At 43.6% G+C, this 26,205-nt stretch overlaps 1 protein-coding gene across 5 annotated transcripts in view; it reads left to right on the forward strand.

Moving 5' to 3' along the window:
* Positions 1-2,211: 2,211 nt before the first annotated feature.
* nfkb2 (nuclear factor of kappa light polypeptide gene enhancer in B-cells 2 (p49/p100)) overlaps positions 2,212-26,205 on the forward strand; it is a 44,458-nt gene continuing 20,464 nt past the window's right edge. Inside the window, exons 1-12 of one of the 5 annotated variants that reach the window (XM_056291707.1) lie at positions 2,212-2,293; positions 3,293-3,419; positions 18,604-18,646; positions 18,870-18,945; positions 20,141-20,181; positions 20,725-20,823; positions 22,433-22,584; positions 23,020-23,132; positions 23,361-23,519; positions 24,092-24,196; positions 25,098-25,183; positions 25,490-25,628. In XM_056291707.1, the coding sequence (XP_056147682.1) occupies positions 3,403-3,419; positions 18,604-18,646; positions 18,870-18,945; positions 20,141-20,181; positions 20,725-20,823; positions 22,433-22,584; positions 23,020-23,132; positions 23,361-23,519; positions 24,092-24,196; positions 25,098-25,183; positions 25,490-25,628 (1,030 nt within the window). In that variant the 5' untranslated portion in view covers positions 2,212-2,293; positions 3,293-3,402. Of the gene's footprint in view, positions 2,791-3,292; positions 3,420-18,337; positions 18,422-18,603; positions 18,647-18,869; positions 18,946-20,140; positions 20,182-20,724; positions 20,824-22,432; positions 22,585-23,019; positions 23,133-23,360; positions 23,520-24,091; positions 24,197-25,097; positions 25,184-25,489; positions 25,629-26,205 lie in introns of those variants that run through there. The other 4 variants (XM_056291708.1, XM_056291706.1, XM_056291710.1 and 1 more) reach the window with 4 other exon arrangements.

The following is a 26,205-nucleotide window of genomic DNA, read 5'->3' on the forward strand; positions in this document are numbered from 1 at the left end:
AGGTCTGTCTGGCAGCCTTCCCCACCATCTGATCCAACTCACCACCAGGTGGTGATCAGTTGACAGATCTGCTCCTCTCTTCACCCAAGTGTCCAAAACATACCGCCAGAGATCTGATGATACGACCACAAAGTCTATCATTGATCTTCGGCCCAAGGTGTTCTGGTACCAAGTACACTTATGAACTACCTTATGTTTGAACATGGTGTTTGTTATTGCCAATCCATGACTTGCACAGAAATCCAATAACAAGGCACCGCTCGGGTTCAGATCGGGGAGGCCGTTCCTCCCAATCCCACCCCTCCAGGTTTCTCCATCGTTGCCCACGTGAGCATTGAAGTCCCCCAGCAGAACTATAGAGTCCCAAGGCGGAGCCCTATCCAGGACACCACCCAGAGACTCCAAGAAGGCCGGATACTTCAAACTGCTATTCGGTGCATAAGCACACACAACAGTCAGAGCCTTTCCCCCAGTGACTCGCAGTCATATAGAGGCAACCCTCTCATTCCCCGGGGAAAACTCCAACATGGCGGCGCTCAACCAGGGACATGTGAGTATCCCCACACCTGCCTGGCACCTGTCACCTTGGCCAACTCCGGAAAAGCAATAAGTCCAGCCCCTCTCCAGGTGTTTGGTACCAGAGCCCATGCTATGTGTGGAGGTGATTCTAACTATATCTAGTTGGTACCGCTCCACCTCCCGCACCAGCTCAGGCTCCTTCCCTGCCAGAGAGGTGACATTCCACGTCCCGAGGACCAATCTGTGATGCTGGAAGTTGGCACACTCCGGTCCCCGCCTTTGCCTGCCGCCTGGCCTGCATTGCACCCTACCCCAATGCTCATCCCCACGGGGGTCCACGGGTTGGTGGCTCCATGGGCCGAGGCCCGGCCACCAAACGCTCGCCGGTGAGCTCTCCTCCCAGGTCTGGCTCTAGGAGGGGGCCCTGGTTTCCCTTTTCCGGGCGAGATGCTGTAACTCTGCTGGTGTAAGTTCATTGGGTTTTTTGGGAATCGCTCTTAGTCTGGCCCCTCCCCTGGGACCAATTTGCCTTTGGAGACCCTACCAGGGGCTACTGCCCCCAACAACACAGCTCCCATGATCACTGGGACACACAAACCCCTCCACCAAGTTAAGGTGACGATTCTCGGAGGAGCTTATTAACATTTCCAAGGCAATAAACATTTCTTATTAACATTTCAAAGGCAATAAAATTTTAAGCTCAAGTTTTTTTGAAAAATATAACAGTAAACTTACAATTTAATTTTCCTAAAAATTCCTGTTTATTCCAAAAAATGTTTACAAAGTTCGGTTATTGCAACAGTTTTTCACAGTGTTAATTTTAACATTACTGCATTTTTTTTCAATCATTACGGTATTTATAAAAATAACATCTTATGTCCTTTAGAGGAGGAATTGTGAATTGCGGAATTTTAAACAGCCGTCATCATCCTCGGCTTTACTCAGTTTTGTTTAAAACACTCTTCCAGCTTCCTCTAGTCGTGAGGGTGGGGGATTGGGAGGGACCTCATAAATGGAATAGCCTAGGGCCTCCCTTCATCTACGGATTTAGATGGGTGTCGGATTTAGATGAGTGTCGGACAGATAGATATATGAGTACACACTGAACTGAGGTCGGTTTTATGTCATAGTACTCATATCTGTGTTAGAATATGAGTACTATGACAGCGTCGTCGTAAAACCATAAAACTGACCTCAGTTCAGTGTGTTTTGTATTTGCTGTAGGTGGGTCCGTTCCCTCTTTTTCACCAATGAGCAGGCTGGATTTGTCAAATTGGTGCGGAATTCCCCGCGTGCTCCGGGGCTTTCCAGTTGACCCATCCGTTACCTGTAAGCAGCACAAATAATATTTCCGGTTATAAATACGTGTTTCAAAATAAAAGCACATCAAAAATCCTGCTCAACGGATGCCTTCGTTTTGACAAAAAGAAGTGAGAAAATGACTTTTTTTTTTCACACAACTAAAATTTGAATCTGCAGTTAGCTAAATAAGATCTACATCCATGATCTTTTCCTCATATTTACTCTGTTATGTGACATGTCTCATGTGAAACTTTATATATATATATATATATATATATATATATATATATTATTTATGAGGACTCTTATTTCAAAGAATGGTAACGACAGCATGTGTTTCATTACTGCTGTCTTGACAACGGTTTAACGGAGAACGGACAAACAGACGGACTACGATCGGATCAGACAGACCTTGTCTGTATGTCAGTCCGAACTGGAGACCTGCAACACAGACTGGATCCAATTTGATCAGGTAGAACTAATATGACAGTCATATCTTGCATGCAGACAGGAGGAACAGCAGGAACTTTGCAGTAAATTTCCGGAAAGTATTTGCCTGCAGGCTGCAGACTTTAGTTTGGCTGTTATGATGTGATCAGAAATGACGGCTGACAGTCGGGAAATAAACGCGTTTTGTGGCGCAGAGGCCAGAGAATTGTGAATTAAAGATCCAGGCGTGTTTCCAACCAAACCCTCGGGTTTTATGAGCGTTTTTCACCGTGTATTTAACGGAAGACAGGGGAATTTAAATGCACCTAGAGGCACTGAACCGAATCAACATTGATCCTGAACGCCTGGAAACCAGATGTGACCACCACTGGAAACCAGTATGACCACCGTTAACCTGGTTCACATGGACAGTGAATGAACTGTACCAGGAAACAACCGTCATCTAATAAGGATCCTAATAACATAAGATGCTGGTGAAGTCTGCAGGGCCTCATTGAAGTCCCCAGATTAACGTCACAGGTTCGGTAACCGTCATGCGTCCACATTAAGGATTTTAAAGCTGATGCTCTGAACTACATCTGTTTTTCTGAATGCGAATATGTCCGATAAATGCCTAAACACGAAGGTAGACTCAGTAATCAAGAAAAAAAGGTCAACGCTTGAACAGCAAATGTTTTCTCACTGACATTTCGTTAAATATATTGGACGTCACTCTGTTATTGTACAAATTCATGTTGCTGAAAACGTTGATTTTAGTTTTGTTGAAGTTTTGTTGTTGAAAACAAAACGGGGATTCTTTAGTTTGTGACTGGAAAACGATGGAAATCAAGGATTGTCCCCAAGTAATCATCTAGGCAGTGGAAATTCCCTTGTTAGTGTTCTATTTAAACACAACTTTATCACACACACACACACACACACACACACACACACACACACACACACACACACACACACACACACACACACACACACACACACAGCAATAAACTGAGGATAACTTCTAGTTTGACTTCTATAGGAAAACCCCTGCTGGTAAAATCAGCTTCCTGCTGATGCAGGTCAGCTCTTCCTCCAAAGCATCATCATCCTCTTCACCAACGTCATCTTCGTGGGTTTGGATCCACTGTCATGGCCAGTGCTCTGAGGTACCAAACCGACTTTATTGTATTCCACATATTAAACGTGTCCTGTTCACTAAATCTCTGAGATCTGACTCTTGTCGTGGTGAGTTGATGGTTCATATCCTCTCAGCTAGGCGGCTTGGGTGCAGTTTATAAAGGCTTTGGGTCGAAGTTTGTCAGATGGAGATTTTGTCTCAGCTTTTCTGGCTAATATTAAGAAGTTGCGGTTTAAATCTGAGAGTGAATCGGATGAACTGTGTCACGTGCAGCTCCAGTTTAGAGTTAAAGTCCCGTTACTCAGTGGCGTGTTGACGGTTGGCGACATTGTTGGTAAGAAATCTTACTGAACGACAAAGCTAAAAAGTCTGTTAGAAAACGTTAACAGAACATTTAGTCCTTTCCAGGGGAGATTGTTAGAGACAATATCGCTCCTATTTCAAACGTTGTCCACGGACAGAGTCAGAATCTGCCATGAAGTTTTTCAGATGGTAAATTAACTTGAAGAGAACTTCTTTTGTAATTTGTCCTCTCTTCATATTCCAGCAGGGAGTTTTTTTACAAACTGATTGTTTTCATCAGAAAGCTGAAACGTCTTTAGACGGCTGTAATTTTCACTGAGGTTCAGGTTCAGAGGCAGACAGATGAGACGCATTGCACGCCGAGACAACATAAAGCCCCAGAAACACAACCAGCTCATCGGCGCTGTAAAAAAAAGAAGAAGAAATTTCCTGTATTATTTTCCTTCTCTCGGCCGATAAATCAAAAAATGTGTCTGCTGATATTGAAACATGTCTGAACCGTTTAAAATCAAACTCTTCATAGGAAAACTCAGGAACTTTCTATCGGAATCACCAGAGAACTGTTCCCGTTAAACACTGAACGCAGAATACATCAACAGGACTTTAGCTTGGCAGTTTCTGCTGTGAACCACAGCCGTGATACCTAAATGACTGCTAATTTATTGTTGAAGAAATGTATGAATCTACATGGAAGCACTTTTGGGAGGGGGACAGGGGGTGTAGCTTGCATGGCAGAGTTCACCCATGTAACAGCCCTGGGGCTTAGGAAAAAAATGTTACCAAATCTGGCTGTGTGAGTAGAAATACTCCTGTAACGCCAGATGGTAATAGAGTAAACAGGCAGTTTCCAGGGTGAGTTGGATCCTCGATGATATTAATAGCCTTCCTGGGGCAGCACACATGTTGTAGATGTCCCCCATGGTTGTAAGTTGTGATCAAATAATGCGTTGGGCAGTTTTGATGACATGTTGTAGGGGTTTCTGGTCAGCTTTGGAGCATCCCTAATACTTTGTGCCTTTGTGCACAGAGAGGCACTGCCTGTTGACACCTATGTCCTATCGGACTTGAGCCTAGTTTTTTGGTACTTAGTTGCATTGTTGTCTCCTGACTAGATCCTTGCTTGTGTTGTATTAACTCCCAGATGTATACGTCGCTTTTGATAAAAGCGTCTGCTAAATGTAACATTGTAACATTGTAACAAGGGGTGGGAATCCCTAGGCACCTCACAATTCGATTCGATTCCGATTCCGATTCTATTGATGCGTCTTGATGCATCAGTATTTTTGATTTCTATACATGATTTATTTTTCCTCACCGTGTGACTATTTGCAACTTTTAAAGCATAGCATATTTGTAATGATCCATAATCAAAATAAACCGATGAATTTACTTCCATTATCTTTTATTAATACAGTAACAAATAGAAGAGATGTGTCAACTGAAAGGTCACGTTTCCCAGCATTGCAAAGAACCAACAAGAAAAAAAAAACAAAAGTGTGCCTGTAGCAGCATCCTTTGTAGAAATTAACACGGGCTTCAGCAAAACTTCAGCAATCACTTGATAACATAAAAAGCTGTCCTCATTCACAAATAAATAATAAAGACTTAAACCGAAATCCTCCTGTTATGGGCAATGAGCACAGAAACCCTCAGACAAATTTTTTTTTTTTTGCTTTGCTGTATCTTAAAATAAAAAACAGCTTTCATACAAAAACAACATAGAATTCTGTACCAGCTGTCATACAAAACTAACACTTTCTTTGGAATATGTGTTAAAAGAATAAAAAATGGAGAAAATACAAATAATAGGCCACAATGAAATCATGGAAATGCATGGAAGTGCAACATAGCAAATGTGCTTCACTGGTGAATGCTGGAATGTGTACGTTTTTGTGTAAGAACAGGAGTTGGTCTACATGCTCCGGTGTGCGTCGCTGTGCAGTAACGATATCCCCTGAAGTAGAGAAGACTCTCTGCAGAGCCACTGGTGCCTGGAATACACAAGTATCTCTTGGCCAACTTGGAAATCAGAGGTAACATCACCTCATTCTTACATCACCAACTGAGAGGGTCCTCAGAGAGAGGGGTGAAGCACTACAATACCTGGCCACTTCCTCCTCAGCTCTGGTAGAGGCTGACATGGGTTGCTGAACTCTAGCATCAGTGAAGGTCTATCCCAACAGATTCACTAGCAGAGAAGATGAAGCCTTTCTTTTGGGAGCAGAGGGGCTTAACTTATTCCAGCAGTGAGAAAAATGAGCATCTGTGACCAAGAGAAAATCGCTGGTTTGAAAAAGTTTGTGAGGTTCACAGCATCTCATCCCTGAAAGACGTTCAACAATTTTATTTGAACCAGTTTGTAGTTTGTTGGCCCTGTGATGGCCTGGCGGCCTGTCCAGGGTGTCTCCCCGCCTGCCGACCAATGACTGCTGGGAGGGGCTCCAGCATCCCCGCGACCCTGAGTAGGATAAGCGGTTTAGATAATGGATGGATGGATGGATGTTTCAGGCGGGTCTGTTTTTTCGGTAGCTACATTTCAGAACTGACCGCTCCTAAACGTCGTGCCAAATCAAAAGTCTTTGATTGGTCGTTTTGAATGTCAGTCCAAATCCCTTTTCGAGTTAAAGTAGACGACTCTTAAACTGGTCAAAGAACATTAAGGACCAGACTTCATGACCCCAGTCAAAACACTACATGGGGCCTAATATTCTAAGTATAATCTTTTTAAAAGCCCAGACAGAATAAAAATGCTCCACATAAACACTTCAATCGGAGTTAACAGGCCAAAACCGATAGATATTTCAATTGGTTCTAGAAGAGTAGTTTAAACCTTTTCATAAACAGATCACAAGAAAAACGGTACCATATAAATTATTTAACCTGATTTCTTTCTGGCTGCGTTCTTTCTGCGCATGCCATGCTGAGTCATTTCTGGTTGTCAGCTGACGGTTTGTTTTTGTTTGTTTGTTGCTCTGCTTCCTTGCTTACCAACTTTTAACGTTAAATAACTTTTAAATTATTTTATGGTTTGCCTGTACTATTTTATGGATTTCATCCAATCGTCAATTATTGCACGAACTTGATCGCGCTGAGGTCTCCGACTCTGTAGTGCTGGCACTGTATGTGGCAAGAACCGTGTGGACCCAACCCTCAGCCGTGGCCGTGATCGACGGGTTTGTTTATATTTCCTCGCTGAGCTTTTTGTCCGATATCTGGAAATACAGTCAATTAATTGTTTAATTTATGAATGGATTCTACTGTCGCTTGACTGTGGCTACCTGACACTCAGACTGGGCTTTCCTGGCTTTGTTCACGATCGCTGATCCCTGCATTTGTATTGCTAGCAGATTCTGTTGCTAGCTAGCACCAGCTTGTTTTTAGCCAAAGTAGCTCGCTAATGCTCAAAGACATTGACTTTCGCTGGGTCGTATCTCTCTAAAGACTCCAGAATTCTTTTGTGTGTGTCAGTCGTGGTCTGCCACTTGTGGGACTGACATCCTTCTACCTCACAAAAGTCGGATTGTATCTGGATCAGCCCTGTGATGACTGCCAGCTGCTCCAGAAGACGAACAGAAAGTCTGTTAAAGAGCTGAACATTATTGGAAGCCCAGACGGTAGGGAAATAAGAAATAATGACCTGTTCAAACTGTCATAGTATTACAGTTAATACGGTAATTGTTGACGTCGTCATCTTTGAGGGCAGGAATACCAGCTCAACTAGACTCATTTCACGGAGAAAAATCACGCATGCACTTCATCGGTGTTGCTGTAACCGGAATGGTTTCTTTATTTTGCGCATGCTCTTTCAATAGCCACATGTCAACACAACGGCGCGCCCTCTATTGGTGACATCAGTATAAGAGCACATACACATAACCTTGGTTTAGCCAATAATGTGCACGACAGTGACGGAAACTGTGAGATGTGGCTGTACATGAAAGGTGTTTTTACGACAGTAGACTGGATGCGTGAAATTCGTGTTGCATACATGTGAACTGACCTATTAGCTGAATAAAGTAGACACTTAACCTGCTCCGTTTGACTGGACATCCCGTGATTTATTACATGGTGTCAGAAGTGAGGCATATATTCACAAAGATAGTGAATTATGGAGAAGTTTAGCCTACCAGAAAACTTTTGTTTTGATAAACCGACGGAATGGACTGACTGGAAAAGACGCTTCGAGAGATTCAGAACGGCGACCAAGCTCCACAAGGAAGATGGTGAAGTACAAGTGAGTTCTCTAATATATGCGATGGGGAGTGAAGCAGAGAACATTTTCAAGTCTTTCACTTTTGCTGAAACAGCACACGAGAAGGATTCCAATATAGTCATGGATATATACAACGAGTACTTTTTCCCTAAACGTAATATAATCCACGAGCGAGCCATTTTCCATCAGCGGGGGCAGCAGCCAGGTGAGAAAGCAGAGACATTTATCAGAGCCCTTTATGAGCTATCAGCGCACTGCGAGTTCGGGATAAATAGGGATGAGAATATTCGTGACCGGATCGTGGTAGGGATTCTAGATAAAGAGCAGTCTCGTAAATTGCATCTCATGAATGATCTCACGCTAGTACAAACAGTACAGTCAGTGCGTCAGTCAGAGACCGGTAGCATGCAAATTAGCAAGCAAGGGGAAGCTACAAGCGCTGCAAGCAGCTGTGCAAGAGGTTCACGCACAGGGCGCGTGGAAGAAAAACCCAAAATGGCAACGTAACGCTAAACAGAAAGGAGGCAAAGACTCCAGAAACACGGAGCGCCGAGGAAAGTGCGGCAGATGTGGAAAAATGCAACACAAAACCCAGAAAAGATGCCCAGCGTTCAAATCAGCATGCAACAAGTGCAACAAAAATGGACACTGGGAGAGAATGTGTAAGAGCAAATCGGTGAGTGAAGTTACAAAGACTGATGAGCAGAATGCATACTTTTTGGGATCAGTGAATGCAAACTTGAGTGATGAAAAATGGACAGTGCAGCTTCTCATTGGTGCAACACCAGTGGAGTTTAAGATTGATACTGGAGCAGACGCTAGTGTTATGTGTGAAGAGACTTTCAATGTGCTAATTCCAGAGAGCTAAAGCAGACCAGCATTTTACTATGCAGTCCAAGGGGTCAATTGAATTGTCAAGCGCAATTTCAAGCATGCACCATGTACAAGGGGAAGTCATACTCATTCCCAATGTATGTTATCAGAGTGCAGAATGTCAATAACTTACTAAGCCGTTCCACTGCAGCAGAGTTGGGCCTTGTGAAGTGAGTCGAGGAGGTCCATAATACATTTGGAGAGCATGGCACTCTCAAGACAGAGCCCGTAAAGATACAGTTAAAGGACAATGCCACACCATATGCAGTGCACACAGCGCGCAGGGTCCCAATACCACTAATGCACAAGGTTAGAGAGGAGCTGCACCGGATGGAGGAGAACGGCATTATAGAGGAGGTAACAGAGCCGACAGATTGGTGTGCCCTATGGTGCCCGTCCTGAAAAGGTCTGGAAAAGTGCGAATATGTGTGGATCTAAAGAAACCGAATGAACAGGTCAAGAGAGAGAGAGTCATCTTACCTACACCGGAGGAGATCATAGCCAAGCTGAGTGGAGCAATGGTGTTCTCCAGCCTCGACGCAGCCTTGGGATTTTTCCAGATCCCTTTGCACAGCAACAGTGCCAGGCTGACGACGTTCATCACTCCATTCGCCAGGTACTGTTTCCGACGCTTACCATTTGGAATAACGAGTGCACCAGAGATATTTCAAAGAAAAATTACAGAGACACTGCATGGCCTACAGGGGGCAGCTATGTACATGAACGACATAGTCATATATGGAAGGGACATAGAAGAACACGACCTTTGGCTTCAGAAAGTCCTGGAGAGAGTTGAGTCCGCTGGACTTAAGCTCAACAAGGAAAAGTGTGTGCTGAGGCAGAAACAGCTTCACTTCCTGGGACATGTGATCGATGCTGCTGGCGTGCGACCAGATCTAGCCAAAGTGGAGGCTATCCGAGAGCTTACCATACCAGAGAATGTGCAGGACCTGAAATGAGTCCTTGGTATGATGAACTATCTCGGTAAATACCTGCCAAACCTATCCACAGTGGGCCAGCCACTGTATGAGCTGCTAAGGTCCAAGACAGCATGGACCTGGGGGCCAGCACAACAGACGGCGTTTGAGAGACTTAAAGAGCTCCTGATGACATCGCCTGTGTTGACATTCTATGACATCAACAAACCCACCGCAGTCTCAGCTGATGCAAGTAGCTATGGGATCGTTGGCATGCTACTGCAGCTGCATGGGGAAGACTGGAAGCCAGTAGCATACTGATTCAGAAGATTGACTGATGCGGAAACCAGATACACGCAGATCGAGAAAGAGTGTTTGGCGTGTGTCTGGGCCTGCGAGCGGTTTGAAAAATACCTCTATGGCCTCTAGAGTTTCAAACTAGTGACAGACCACAAGCCCTTGGTCCCACTAATGAACAGCAAGGACTTAGATAATGTTCCACTACGGTACCAGAGACTTCTTATGCGGCTCATGAGGTTTAAACCCATAGCGGAGTATGCACCTGGAAAGACACTCATTGTGGCAGACACACTGTCAAGGAGCCCTGTGCACCACATGAACAACGAGATGGACACACACTCAGATGTGGAGTGCTACATCACAGCTGTCATTGAGAACATGCCTGCTACTCCACAGAAGCTGGCCAGCATCAGAGCAGCCACAGCAGTGGATGAGATGCTACAGACAGTGATCAGACACATCAAGTCAGGGTGGCCTGAACACGTGAGTAAAGTCCCAGGTAACATAAGAGTATTTTCCAATGAAAAGTTAACTTTCAGAGTGTAAAGGAATGGTTACTAGGGGATACCGAATAGTGATACCTGAGACATTGAGGACAGACATTCTTGATAGGATTCATGATGGACATCATGGCCTCACAAAATGTCGAGAGAGGGCAAACGCCTGTGTCTGGTGGCCAGAGATTTCCTCACAGATAAAACACAAGGTTTCTTCATGTCAGTTTTGCTGTGAGTCAAGAAGAGCACAGCAAAAGGAACCATTGATCTCTACTCCGCTCCCCGACAGCCATTGGAGCGTATAACTCTGGACCTGTGTGAGTACAGCAAACAGAACTATTTAGTTATCTCAGACTACTACTCTAGATACGTAGAGATTCTACACATGACAACAACAACTAGTGCTCATGTCGCTCTTAAGCTAAAAGCAACATGTGCCCAGTATGGCGGACTGGATGTGGTCATGAGTGACAATCGGCCACAGTTCTCGAGCGCCGAGTTTCAAGACCTAGCCCGTGAGCTCGATTTTAAACATATCCCTTCGAGCCCACACAACGCACAAGGAAACGGTCACACTGAAAGGGCCGTGCAGACTGCAAAGAGAATCCTGAAACAGAAGGACCCTCTCATTGCACTCATGTGCTACAGGTCGACTCTGTGCAGCACAGTGGGAGCCAGCCCAGCTGAGCTCCTAATGAGCCAAAAGATCAGGATGATGCTTCCTACCCTTGAGAGAAACCTGCAACCTAGATGGCCTAATTTGCAACGAATCAAGCAGAAGGACAAGGCCAAAAAGAAGAAGCAAGCCTTCTACTATAACCAACGTCACGGGGTGAGATCCCTACCTCCACTGCAGCCAGGTGGTCATGTTCTCACCAAACTGGGCCACCAGAAATCCTGGACAACTCCTGCAGTAGTGACCAGCGAGAGTGTCACACCACGCCCTACCTCATCGAGACACAGCAGGGTGGAATGTTCCGGCATAACTGTTGCCATCTCCAGGAGATGCCTGCTCCAGAGCCAGCTGGGAACATAGCGCCTGTTTCACCTGTTCGCAAGGACGCCAGTCAAGAGCCTTACGACACAGTTGGACATGGGACTGGTCCACACACCCCCAGTGTCAGTATACATGCTGGTACAGAGAAACTGTCACAGATCAGGTCTGGACGGGACATTAAACCAGTTGTTAGACTGGACTTGTGAGTGACTGTGTTCTCACATCTCATGGCCTTTGGGGGGGATATACATTTATGAAAATAGGGGGGGGAAGAAAAGGGTGAATAAAGGAAAAAAAGTTCAAGATAAAGGGTGAACAAAAGAGAAAAAAAAAGTTCCAGATGGCAAACTATATAACTAAGGAGTTATTTGGAAATGTCAGAAGAGTTCCAGAGTATAATAGGTTGTGAAATGTTAAACTGAATGTTGAAGTCTTATTGTTGCTCTCAGTGTGGTAAGAGTTTTATTGATGCTACAGAAGAAGAGCACTATTTACATAATGTTTAACATAATGTTATATCTGTTTACTTTAAAAGGTGAAAGAAAAACTAAAAGGGGGAGATGTCATAGTATTACAGTTAATACGGCAATGTGCATGACAGTGACGTAAACTGTGAGACGTGGCTGTACATGAAAGGGGTTTTTACGACAGTAGACTGAGTGCGTGAAAGTCGTGTTGCATATATGTGAGCTGACCTATTAGCTGAATAAAGTAGACACTTAACCTGCTCCGTTTGACTGGACATTCCGTGATTTATTACACAAACAAGCTCACGAAAAAATGTCACACAGCGCATGGCACACAGCTGTTTCTATTAGATCAGATCCCATGTAAACAGTTGACCCGAAATCTTCAATCGGAATGATTTCAATAAGAACCAAAATAGTGTGCATGTACCTGCAGCTAACTGTGGCCACTAAACACACATTACTAGACTATGACTAGTCATAACCAACTATCATCATCATCATCGGCGGTCACTTGAAGCAAGTATGACTGTCCTCTCTGTTGGGTTGTCTATTTGTGGGTCTTCAGATGGCTGTTGAGGCCGATCTGCAATCCACATACTTTGGTGCAATGTGGACAGGGGAAGTTGGTGGTGGTGGTTGAGCCTTTTTCTCTCTCTCCTTGCGGTGCTGTTGCTTTTTCTCTGCGGCACAGTGGAGTTCCATTTCATGACGTGCAGCTCCTTCTGCACGGATTTCTTCCAGGATCTGTGTGGGGAGACGTGTGTTGTACATGCGGATGACATGGCCTGTCCATCAGAGTTGGTGCTGCATTATTGTGATGGTGATGCTAGTCATGTTGGCTTCTTCCAGGATGCTGATGTTGGTGCGTCTGTCCTTCCAGTTGATCCTCAGGATCTTTTGTAAGGATCTTTGGTGGATCTATTGTTCCAGGGCTCTCAAGTGCCTGCTGTAGGTGGTCCATAACTCTGTTCCATACAGCAGGGTGGGGAGGACAACAGCTCTGTAGATCAGGTGAATTGGCCATACTAAATTGTCCCTAGGTGTGATTGTGTACACCCTGTGATTGATTGGTGGCCTGCCCAGGGTGTGTCCCCACCTGCTACCCAGTGACTGCTGGGATAGGCTCCAGCATCCTGCGACCCTTAGTAGGATAAGCGGTTTGGATAGTGGATGGAACGATGGATTATCAAAACTGAGCTTAGCATCGAATATTACCCCAAGATTCCTAGCAGCCTGATAAGACTACCTGACAGACCACCAAGTTTAGTAACAAAAGGGCTGATGGAATTTTCAGGACCAAACAGAATGACCTCAGACTTATCATCATTAAATTTGAGAAACATCCAGGATTTAATGTTAGAGATTCAAGTTGTGAGATTTGCTAGGGCGCAAGGATCTGTGGGTTTTACTGGCATGTATAACTGAGTGTCGTCAGCATAAAAATGGTAGAGCACATCATGATTTTGAATGACCTGGCCAAGGGGCAGCATGTATATAGTAAAGAGAAGGAGGCCAAGAACTGAACCTTGAGGGACACCACAATTGAACTGAGCCACCGAGGAGGTAGAGTTAATAAGAACAACAGAAAAAGTTGTAGTTGTAGACAATAGGTGAAATATTAATTGGAATTAGACACCTGGTTGACAATTTTGACAACCAACGCTTTGGACAATGTGGTCACACTTTTGATAACATTAAATGTTTTGTTCTTTAGATTATTAGGTACTTCGTTACACATTTCACCACCACCAATGTTAGCAGTTATAATTAGATTATTGTGAGTCACACATTTAGGAGAGGAGAGCTTGGGAGCAATACAACAGGCTAGGGAGACAGTCTCAGTGTTACAGACCAAGCTGTCAGTCTGATAATCTACATTATGAGAAATTCCCTGGCTAAACATATTAGTTGAATTAGCTGACTCCACATCTGCACTAGATTTAAACCTAGCAGGCTCTCTAATCGCCTGCTGAATGATAAGTTCTTAGTGTCAAAATAGATATAGACAGCTATCTATATTACTAGACAAAAGAGTGGCACTGTCCCCACTAGGGTGAATGCTGTCCGCTTTCAGCAGGTAAGGGTGGCTCCAGAAAGAAGGCCAGTTATCAGCAAAGCCAAATCCCTGCTCATTACAGTAACGAGTCAGCCAGCAGTTCATTGATGTGGGCCTGGTGTACATACCATCATGACCCCTCACGGGTAAGGGACCAGAGACAATTAATCGATGCTGACACATCTTTCTGGCAAACTCAAGCGTTCTGACTAGGCTGGCTTTTGTGATCTCTGATTGCTTCATCCTAGCATTATTGGTGCCGAGATGAATAACAATGTTGCTGAAAGTGGTGGTGCTGTGTGCCTGGGTTCCCTGATACTCCCTCCATGATGCCAGCACCCTAAGGTTATCCTCTGTGTTGGAGAATCTGGCACTGGGTAAACAGTGAACCAAGGCTGGCGATGCTAATCTAATATTGCGGGTAATGGATGCTATCACTAGCGTGTGTTGATTTATTCTGTCGACAGGGGTGGGGGAGGCCTGTAGGACTACCAACAGGGCTGGTGAGTGGCGGAAACCGGTTTGCAGTCAGTAGAGTTGACTACAGACCAGGCCACATGACCAGTGGCTTGCTCTTGTAAGCCTTCCCACACTGGTAAACAGAGACAAACTCTACCCCATTTGCCGAAGAGGCTAAGCTAGTGCTAACAATAGCAGGTCTGCTGTCAGGCCAAGGGTTAACACTATCTGGAGTGCCCGTCACATCTAAGAAAGAAGCTGCTCTCACTCACGGGCATGTCTCTCTAGTAGAGACAACCTATCCGTAACTGTGGAACTGTCACCACACACCATCATTTTAACGTGGCTGCTAGGGGGCGTCCGGGTAGCATAGCAGTCTATTCCATTGCCTACCAACACAGGGATCGGTGGTTCAAACCCCGGTGTTACCTCCGGCTTGGTCGGGCGTCCCAACAGACACAATTGGCCATGTCTGCGGCTGGGAAGCCGGATGTGGGTATGCTGCACTAGCACCTCCTCTGGTCAGTCGGGGCGCCTGTTCACGGGGGAGGGGGAACTTGGGGAATAGCGTGATCCTCCCACATGCTACGTGCCCCTGGTGAAACGTCTCACTGTCAGGTGAAAAGAAGCAGCTGGCAATGCCACATATATCGGAGGAGACATTTAGTAGTCTGCAGCCCTCCCCGGATCAGCAGAGGAGGTGGAGCAGCAACCGGGATGGCTCGGAAGAGTGGAGTAATTGGCTGGATACATTTGGGGAGAAAAGGGAAAAATCCAAAAAACGTGGCTGGTTTGACTACAAATGTAATAGAGCTAACTGCTAAGCTAGGCTAAGCTCGAAGCTAGTAAACTAGGAACGAGAGCCTGCCTATTAAACACACGAGTCGTTTGAGAAAGAGAATTTAGCGATAAGTGAACTAAGCACAGAAAATAGCTAAATCAGTTGAACAAATGAAGCGGTTAGGGCAGAATACAGAGAAGAGATAGTAAGAAAATAAACAGCAGTTATCGATCTCATGAAACCACCTCTCACGAAGGTGGAAGCAGGAAACAGCTGGCAGTGACATCCAAGGGTGCAATGATGCATCCCTGTTTGACACCTGTTTCCACAGTGAAGGGCTCTTACTCAGAGTTGCTGTTGCTGAGCACTGTGACTGACATGCTGTCATGTAGAAGCCTCAATATTCTGATGTATTTGTCAGGGCAGCCATATCTTAATAGTATGCTCCACATAGCCTGGCAGTCTACTACTCAAAGACTTTTTTAGGTCTATGAAAACCATGTACAAAGGCTGCCTTTGTTCACGGCATTTTTCCTGGAGTTGACATGCTGTAAATATCATGTCTGTTGTACCTCTGGATGGGCAGAAGAGATTCTGGGAATACTTCCTCAGCTAGTGGTAGCAGTCGGTTTGTGAGGATGTGAGCGAGGACTTTGCCTGTTGTTGACAGGAGTGAGATGCCCCTGTAAATTCCACATTCCGCCTTGTCCCCTTTCTTGAATATGGCCACTGTTAGAGCATCTCTGAGCTTTGAGGAAAATTCTTCTTTTTACCAGACCTTGAGGAGGAGAACGTGGCTGTGGTACAGTAGCTCTGGTCTACCTTCTTTTAAGATCTCAGCTGCAATCCCATCTGGACTGGTGGCCTTATTGTTCTTAAGGCTCCTGATGGCATCTTGGAACCTCTGTCATGGTGGGAGGGTCCCCAGTGTCTTCTCTGGTGGGACTCTAGGGAATGTGGCTGGCAGTGTCTGGTTCAGCTGTGCTGTTTAAGTTGAGGAGTTCCTGGAAGTGCTGCTTCCATCGGGCATTAATGGACTCATTGTCCTTCAGCAGCTCCTGCCTGTGCTTTGAGCGCAGCGGGTTTAAGCTGTGGTTACTTGGATCATAGATAGCCTTAATAGCGCTGAAAAAGCCTCTGGTGTCACCCAAGTCTGCCAGTTGCTTGATTTCTAGAGCCTTTTCTGTCCACCAAGAGTTCTTAAGCGCCCTCACCTATCTCTGGATGTCTGCCTTGGCTCTGGAGTGAGCCACTCTTTAGCCTTGCACTATCTATTAGTGTGTGCACATTCCGGGCTCCAAAGTTCATGTTTCTATGTTTCTGATCGCATGTGGTGATCCCTCTGGACGCAGTAATCCAGTCAGGAGGTTTGAGGCAGGCTATTTTAAGGCACCTTTTCTAGCCCCTTCCCCAGGTGGGGTGAGCAATGTGGATCCTAAAGAGGGCTTCTTAGTCGTGGGTGCAGTTACTGAAGGGCTCTTTCTACTTTGTTCCAAGAGTCCAGCAACTGAATCTAGCACCCACCACCTGATGTGCTGGCTCATGACTAGAGGTGTTCAGATCTAACAATCCTGCTCACGCCGCCACTTGCTGGTTACCATAGGACTTAATCCAGGATGTTAGGGTGGATTCCCTTTATGGAGGACGCCTATGCATGACTTTGTTTAATGTGGAGAGACTGATGCATAAACAGACAGCCACCACACAGTCCTTGACAGATCTGGCCAGGATCTAGTGATATGGAGTCCAAGTCGACTGGGGGCCCATTTCTGCTGCAGCCTTCATCCGCCTTCCGAGCCAATGTGACGCTTTTCTAAAGTCAGTCATCAATCCTCCGCCTATTCCACCGTTGAGGTCTTGGTTGGATTGTCGGCCATCAATCCTCCCCGCCTGTTCCACCGTTGAGGTCTTGGTTGGATTGCTCTTTGTCAGGGACCTTCCCTTGACTTTACTGCCATAGGTGACCCTACCAGGAGCATAGGGCGCATCAGGGATCTCAGGACCATGCAAGCTTCACCATGACAAGGTGACAATCCACAGAGATTAACTGACTATCATCAGAATATAACTCAAAAAGCCAGACTATAGCGGGATTATAATTGAGTTAATTTATTATAACAAGATTATAACTATAATCATATTATAACTGGATTAATCAGATTATAGCAGACTAGTAAATCCTCTAAATATGTCTTGGCCAAGTCTCTGTGGCAAGTCTTTTTCTGTCTGTCTGTTTGTTCAACCTGCTGAACTGACTCGTTTTAGCAGCATGTCACTTTGGGTCGAAGGTCAAATACAAACTTCCCCTTTGAGTTTTATGTTCTTTCCGGTGAGAAAGAGTAAAAGTTGTGCGTCTTTATGTTTTTGTGGTTTGCTGTTGAAAGCTGTCCAGGTCGGTTTAGGGACGGTCCCGTTCTCCTGAACTGAGCAACTGGGTATTTATTCGGGTTTAGATTTGACGATATGAAGCACCAGCCGTTCCGATCAATAGATTTATATTAATAATATAACGTGTTTGAACTGAGATGGGTTTTTCTGATTCTGTTGTTTTGGCCCAGAGTTACAGGAAGTGATCTGGATTTGGAAAACCACAAAAATAAATAAATAAAAATGTCGCCAGTTGCTCCTTTTTGTCACTGAAATCTGATTTTACTGAGTTTACATCTGACTCACAATATGTATACCTCTCATCACGCGGTGGTTAAGATGTCTTCTTCTGATAAAATTGAATTATATGTTGTTGATTTGTTTGCCTCTCTCCCTTTTTTAATGCAGCAGATTCTCTTTGATTAAAACTTTGATTATAAATGAACGTGTTTCATTCTCCTTTTATTTTTCCATCTTAATTCCACATCATGTTGACTCTCTCCTGTGGGACAGTTTGGAGAGGTGAGGAGAGGCGCGCTGGCTGCTATCTGCCACCAGAGGCAGCACTGAGCTGGAATTCTGGGGGCTTTCCTTCACGCTCTTTTCTTTTCTTTTTTTCATCCCCACTTCCAGGAAGTGACTCGGGAGCAAAAAGGGTGGAGTCGGAGAGAGAGAGAGAGAGAGAGAGAGAGAGAGAGAGAGAGAGAGAGAGAGAGAGAGAGAGAGAGAGAGAGAGACTGATCGGGAAATTCAGACGTGTGACTTGTGTTTTGCAGAAGAAGACGAGGGGATTTTAAGTGAGTCAGGCTACAGGTTTTACTGCTGTCACTCACTTCCTGTGTGTGTGTGTGTGTGTGTGTGTGTGTGTGTGTGTGTGTGTGTGTGTGTGTGTGTGTGTGTGTGTGTGTGTGTGTGTGATCGTGGGACAAATTTGTAGTCAACTCATTTTACATGTTTCTATCTTTCTGTCTTTGTTCAGGATGAGTGAGGCTCAGTACAACATGAACATATATGAAAATGAGGTAAGTCTTCATCATGATTCCGTTTGGTTCAAACTAAATTTCATGTGAGGGAATTGATAAAGACATTTTTAGCTGGTTGAATGCAGAAAGGCGCTGCAGGGTTTGTGTTGAGGTGAAGTTGGTTTGATTCTCACTGTTCAACATTTCAGAGAAATGTATCCACCAACTGTCAGGTGTCGTGTTACGCAAAGATTTTATTAGTCTAAATCTTTCATCTGTTTAGCTGCTGATGCATCTGACGACATATGACTACATTCCTCCCATGGACATTAAGACGGAGCCCTACGTACCTGAGACAGGTGAGGACATCTTAAAATGTCACAAAACCTTCAACATCCGTTCTGTTCCACTTCAGTCAACGTTCAGCTCAGTCCCAAACAGCAAAGTCCTTTTTAACACAAGTACTTCCTGAGTATTAGAAGAGACAAACTAAGAGTAAACGTACGAGTATTCTTTGCTTTATGAGTAAAGAATGAGTAATTAATTGCTTTGAGTAAAATGACTCAGTCTTACAGAAATGCAAAACGTTCTTTACGTTTCTAACAGGAGAATATTTTGTGATATGGTTATTAATTTTTGTTAATATTTTTGTTAGTTTATTAATTCAGTGATTACAGATTAAAAGATCATCCGTTGTATCAGGAAACCTCTGTTTGTATTTATCAGTTAAAATCCGCCTTTCACTAAAGTGAACGGCGTTCAGCTGACGGAGGAAAAAACTATTCCACTTATGAGAAATGTGATGATTTGTCGTCTGTATAATTAATTCCACTTTTTTGTTTATAACTGATGAATTGTAACAGTCAGCCGACACTTAAGAGAACTGGTGTAATCCGCATTTAGTATTCCAGAAAATTTTAAATATTTGACAAAAAAGGACTTTTATGAGGTTTTTGTCTGACATTTTTTGATCATTTTATTCAGTTAAAGCGATCCAGCATGTCTCTAATAAACTCAAATGTCCAGAAAACTACGGAAACTGAAAAAATGCATAATCTCTTTTAAAGTGTAAAACTCCAATTCAGAGGATTTGATTCTTTGTAAAACTCAACAGCCAAAACCACCAAATTCATAGCCACCGACCGAAAGGTTTCTTTCTCTCTTCATCCAAACTTTATTTCACACTCAGGCTCCAGATAAAAAACAGGACATTACATAAAATATATTACAAAGGCACCTTAAGAGATTAATAAATAAATATTTATGATTCTGTCTAAATTAGTTTCTTGTAATCTGGATTATCTTCGTCCTCTACACTTCTATAATGGTCTTCAGACCTCCCCATCCTCACACGCTAGCATCACTTTATAGACTTCATAGAAAGACAGTCACTGTTAGATCCTGAAAACATCTTTTAAATCTTGATTTTCTGGCCAAGCAGACTCCAACAGCCCATGTCCTGTTAATAATTTTGTCTCTGCGTCCTGGACGTGTGATGGTTTGAAAGGAGAATTAACAAAGAAAGACATTAACTGGTTCCTGTTCCTCTTTCAGCTCACGGCCCTTACATTCAGATCATCGAGGAGCCCAAACAGGTAAAATGCCTTTCATCACTGGATTTACTCAGCGACTCATAGAGAACCATCATATCCTCTATCAGCTGGTGTACCAGTAACCGTGGCAATGAAATTAAGATGATGGCGGGAATAGACATCTGTTGTCTCCATGGAGACAGAAAATGCAAGGAAAGACGGAATAGTTGTACCAAGACAGCCGATGATGAGGATGAGAGAAATCAGGAGAATATTGGTGTTTAATACATTTTTTTTACGTCAGTCATTGCAGAACTCTATTCTACTTTCTACTCAAAACTAAACTGATGGATTACAGACGGACAGTCCGTAGTTTAATCAGATGGCCTTTGACACGAGGACAGACAGACAGAGGAGCACACAGTCTGCTTTCTGTCACTGTGCTTCATTTACGATGGTTTTAAATTTGTTTTCACTTTTTGTTTAAAAAGTTTAAAGATGGCAGAACAGTAAACTGAGTCTGATGTGTCAGCATGTGACTTTTGGAAAATCCGGGGGATTAAGGAAGTAACTGGCGGACTAACTAGTGTATGTGTGTGTATACAGAGAGGATTTCGTTTCCGGTATGAGTGTGAGGGTCCGTCTCACGGCGGGCTCCCCGGGGCCTCCAGTGAGAAGAACAGGAGAACATATCCTACCGTCAAGGTGAGACGCGATCATCATGGCAACACACAACTTGTGTAGTATGATGCAGTTTTCTGACACATGTGGCATGATGGTTTTCTGATGTGTGTAGTATGATGCAATTTGGCACTGGTTTAGGCCGGGGATAAATAAGAGATTTTAGGGATGAAAGGTTTTAGTTTTAACTCCATTGTGTCGTTTAATTCCAAATTGATCAACAAATCATAAGTTCAGTCTTGTAACTGGAATTTATTCATTTTATTTTACTTACCAGATCAAATTATGCCATGAGGTTTATCTTAACAAGTTTGAGACGGACTGGTATGTGGCCGGTCTCCAACACTGAACAAGTCAGTGGACTTTACCGCGTTTCTCAGACGGTCGGACAGTTTTCTTGGACTCACTATCGAGCTATTTTAAACGTCTTTCCTTACAGATTATTAAACCAGACATCATTAGATATCAGCAGAGGTTTTTAGAAAGTCGAGTTCAGCTAAATTATGATGGAAAATTGCAGGTTAACCCCTAAATTAGCACTTGGATTATAAAAATGGGAAAAGAAATGAAAGGAAAACAATGAGAACAAATGATGGTGTTAATTCAAAGTTCAGTGGTAGTAAACCTGCATTTCTCACTGATGGATGGTAGGTTAAGTGGAACAGAACTAAACTTTAGCAAATATACTGCAGTTTATCTTAGTTATACTTAAAGCTAATCAAATAATGATCAGTCAGTCATGATTAATGATATGATTGATTATAATCAATCAGATCATTGATACTGTCATCATTGTTAAATTTCAGTAAATCAGCTTCCGCTTTTTTCCAAAAGTATTTTTTCAAATAGCATTCTCATATTTCAGTCAAAGTTTTTTTTCCACCCTCCCCCCTTTTCTCCCTAATTGTACTTGGCCAATTACCCCACTCTTCCAAACCATCCTGGTCTCTGCTCCACCCCCTCTGCCGATCCGGGGAGGGCTGCAGACTACCACATGCCTCCTCCGATACATGTGGAGTTGCCGGCCACTTCTTTTCACCTGACCCTGACAGTGAGGAGTTTCTCCAGGGGGATGTAGCACGTGGGAGGATCATACTATTTCCCCCAGTCCCCCCCCCCCCAAACAGGCGCCCCGACCAGCCAGAGGAGGCGCTAGTGCAGTGACCAGGACACATACCCACATCCAGCTTCCCAACCGCGGACACGGCCAATTGTGTCTGTAGGGATACCCAACCAAGCTGGAGGTAAAACAGGGATTTGACTCACCGATCTGTGTGTTGGTAGGCAGCAGAATAGATAGCCATGCCACCTGGACGCCCTCCAGTCAAACAGTTTTAATCTGCCGCTCAGTTCTGATCTGTTCAGATCAGAACTGAGCGGACACAACACATTTCAAATAATTTAATGAATATCCGTCATCAATCCGTCTGACAGACAATCTCAGTATGAAGAAGATTCATCTTAATATTACGGAGTTATTACAAAGTTAAACACTGAAATATCCCCAATCCCACAGAATGAACAGAAAAACTACCAATTCATCCTCCAATCATCATTCCTATGCTGTCTGTTTGTCAAACTCTGACATCCCCCCTTTCTCTCTGTCTGTCTGTCTCGCTGTCTCTCATCCCAGGTGAATAATTATGTGGGTATTGCCAGGGTGGAGGTCCAGCTTGTGACCCACACCGACCCCCCCTGTGTGCATGCTCACAGCCTGGTTGGCCGACAGTGCACGGAAAATGGCACGTGCACACTGGACGTGGGCCCCAACGACCTCACCGCATCGTAAGTAACTAATCACATTCACCAGATCACTTTTTGTTTTTCTTTAGTAGGCGCTAGATGAAAACTGAAGCTACAAGTTTTCTTTTAATCCTGTTTACTGTTGAGAAATGTGTATTATAACTTTGGACACGTTTCAAAGAGGAACAAGGTCCACAAATCAAATACTTAAATGTAAGAAGATCTATTTAGAAAGTGCTGATGAAAATATTCAACCAGTCTTGTATTTATTGTATTTGTACATTTTAATGGCGATATCTTTTCCCCTATAAAGAACACTGTATTGTATTTTTATGCAGGCAATATGGTTTAGAAATGGGGTTTTGATTGATTGATTGATTGGTTGATTGGTTGATTGGTTGATTGATTGAACCCTTAAGGTCAAACGTGGCTCTATGCAATTGTGTGTATGTGTGACTTTACTTCCTGTCCCCGTAGCTTCAGTAATCTGGGAATTCTCCATGTAACCAAGAAGAGTGTTGTGGAGGTTCTGACCAGGAGGCTGAGAGAGGAGAAGAGACGCCAGAAAGGAACGCGCTATGATTCTGCCGGTTAGTTAAGTTTCCTTTAAGTTTAGCCTAATTTAGTTTGGACTTGTGTGAAGTTTGGTGTAGTAAAATTTAGTTTAGTTTGATTTCGTCTTAAGTTTAGTTAGTCTCATTAGTCTAACTGGCTATTTTCTAGGTTGTTGAATGTCTGGCTCATCTCAGACTTGGTTCCAGGAAAGTCTTTGTGATTCCTGTTTAGAAATATATTTAAATCTCCTCTTTCCCGTTCAGAAGCAGAGCAAAATGCAATACTGAAAGAAGCCAAGGAGCTTGGCAAAGTGATGGACCTGAATATTGTGAGGTTAAAGTTCACGGCTTACCTACAGGACAGTAACGGAGGCTTCACCAGAGCGCTCAAACCAGTGGTGTCCAATCCCATTTATGACAGCAGTGAGTCCTACACTTTCCGCTCCATGCATGGAAATGAACAGAGATGACCTTAGTTAGCTGTTAGACACCAGAGTCTGAAGTTTGTTAGCTAGTTAGTTAGTTAGTAGTTATTAATAAGCTATTTGGTTTGCTAGTTAGCCGAAGCTAGTTAGTAGTCGGTTAGCTAGTTAGTTAATAAGCTGTTTAGTTCATAGTTAGTTAGCTAGTTAGTAGTTAGTTATTTAGTTCTGCCATGTCAAGTGAAAGAAAAATCTGCTGGTCTGATGCAGCATGGGCAGGGTGCATTTAAAGAAGGCTTACACAATGAGCACCAGTGGATGTAGTACTAATGCAGTATGTAGTACATTGCAAACCAAAGCAATCACAATATAAAACTAAATAAATAAAATGAAATATAATAGCTGAAATCAAAATCGACAGCTGCCTCTGCAACCATCCTCAGTGCTTCTGTAGCTTTGAGCATAATTTAAATTGTAGATTAATGCATCTTAAAGTGATCAGAGGTGACACAGTTATTAGATTAATCAGTCAGTTTCCAGTCCTGATTTACTGTCTTGTGTTTTTACCTGCAGAGTCTCCAAATGCCTCCAACCTGAAGATCTCTCGCATGGATAAAACCTGTGGCTCGGTTCTGGGAGGAGACGAGATCTTCCTGCTGTGTGACAAAGTCCAGAAAGGTTCTGAAACACTTGGTATTTTTTCACATAAAACTCTGGACCATCATCCACGTCTCTGTTGGACTGTACTAATCCGGTTCATTTAATGCTGCCTGATACCAAGTGCATCGTTGGGCTTAAATCTGAATTTAAATGAGATGAGGACATGAATGCAAAGCATCTTGGGTAGACAGTGGGACGTTTGGTTTCCTTTTTAGCATGCTAACAGGATACAGATGATAACCAGGATTGATCATTATGAGTTCTGTACTCCCATGAATAATTCAATTCAGTTCAATTTATTGTCATTAAAAACAATGTGCAGGCACATGTAAAAAATGAAATGAGGGGTTAAAAATTAAATGAGGGAATAAAAGTTATGAATCACCAGCGAGGCTCCATCTCACCTTGTCATTGGGATTCTTTAGGTTTTGGATTTTAAAGCAAACTAAACAGTCCACTGTGAACCCATAATGCCATCCCATCCTTCAGCTTGGCGAGCACCATAGTCCATGTGGAATATTCACACTTGACAAAAAAACAAACTTCACCAATTGTTCAGAAAATTTGGACCAAAGGATGTTGGTGTGAAAACCATCTCTAAAACATATTTACAGACTTTTTTTTATCAGCTGTTTCCATTTATTCTGTCCTTTTAAAATGAATTATCAAATGAATAAGCTAAACTGTTTGACTCTTCTGGCTTTTATCACAAAGGACTGAGATTAGCTTTCCTTTTTTATTGTGTTAATCTGACTTTCATTTGGTTTTTCTTGTTCAGGTTTACCTTAGCTCTTATTTGTAAAGACTGATCTGTGTTAAAAGTGTTCTTGGGTACAAGTACAGTTTAATCGTATTGGAGAGAGCAATGAGATTTAATCTGACAGTGAGTGAAAAGTCATTATGAATGTTTCTGTTGCAGATGACATAGAGATCCGTTTTTTTGAAGACGAGGAGGGAGGATGGGAAGCGTTTGGTGACTTTTCACCCACAGACGTGCACAAACAGGTAGCATTTCTGTGTGTGTGTGTGTGTGTGTGTGTGTGTGTGTGTGTGTGCGTGTGTGTGTGTGCGTGCACACGTACATGAAATTGAACCTGCATGTAGACAGGCATATGCATGTCTGTGCACATGCATGCGGGAGTGCTTTGTGTGTGTGTATATGTATGTGTACACTTTAGGTGTGTGACCAGTCTTTTGCTGGTCAGTTTTTGGTGCAGGCAACTTGCATACACATTGTCATTATTGTTGTTGTTGTTGTTGTATTATTAGCTGGATGTGTGTATTACAGCTGTGTGTTGTCCCTGTGCGCAGTACGCCATCGTGTTTAGGACACCGCCATATCACAGCACAGAGATCGAGCGTCCGGTCAACGTCTTCTTGCAGCTGAGGAGGAAGAAGGCGGGTGACAGCAGTGACCCCAAACAATTCTCCTACATCCCCCAGAACCAAGGTCAGTCTGTCTGCAGTGAAATGTCAGATGAACTTTATCTTCACCAAAGTGCTTCACAAAACAAGAGGAACAAACAGTAAAACACTTTGTATGAGTAGAAAGAAACAATAGAAGAATAAAAAGCAATAAAATGTAAAAACAACTCATAAATTATAAAGATAAAAGGTTCGTGGATGACATTGTAATCTGTAGTGAGAGTAGGGTGCAGATTGAGGAGAGCCTGGAGAGGTGGAGGTATGCACTGGAGAGAGGAGGAATGAAAGTCAGTAGGAGCAAGACACAATACATATACATGAACAAGAGGAAAGACAGCAGAATGGTGAGGATGCAAGGAGTAGAGGTGACGAAGGTGGATGAGTTTAAATACTTGTGGTCAACTGTTGAAAGTAATGAGGAGTGCGGAAGAGAGGTGCAGAAGAGTGCAGGCAGGATGGGGTTGGGTGGAGAAGAGTGTCAGGAGTGATTTGTGACAGAAGGGTACCAGCAAGAGTTAAAGGGAAGGTTTACAAGATGGTTGTGAAACCAGCTATGTGGTTTGGAGACAATGGTACTGACGAAAAGGCAGGAGGCGGAGCTG

Source organism: Lampris incognitus, chromosome 13 (genome assembly GCF_029633865.1).
Source record: "Lampris incognitus isolate fLamInc1 chromosome 13, fLamInc1.hap2, whole genome shotgun sequence".
Taxonomy (NCBI): domain Eukaryota; kingdom Metazoa; phylum Chordata; class Actinopteri; order Lampriformes; family Lampridae; genus Lampris; species Lampris incognitus.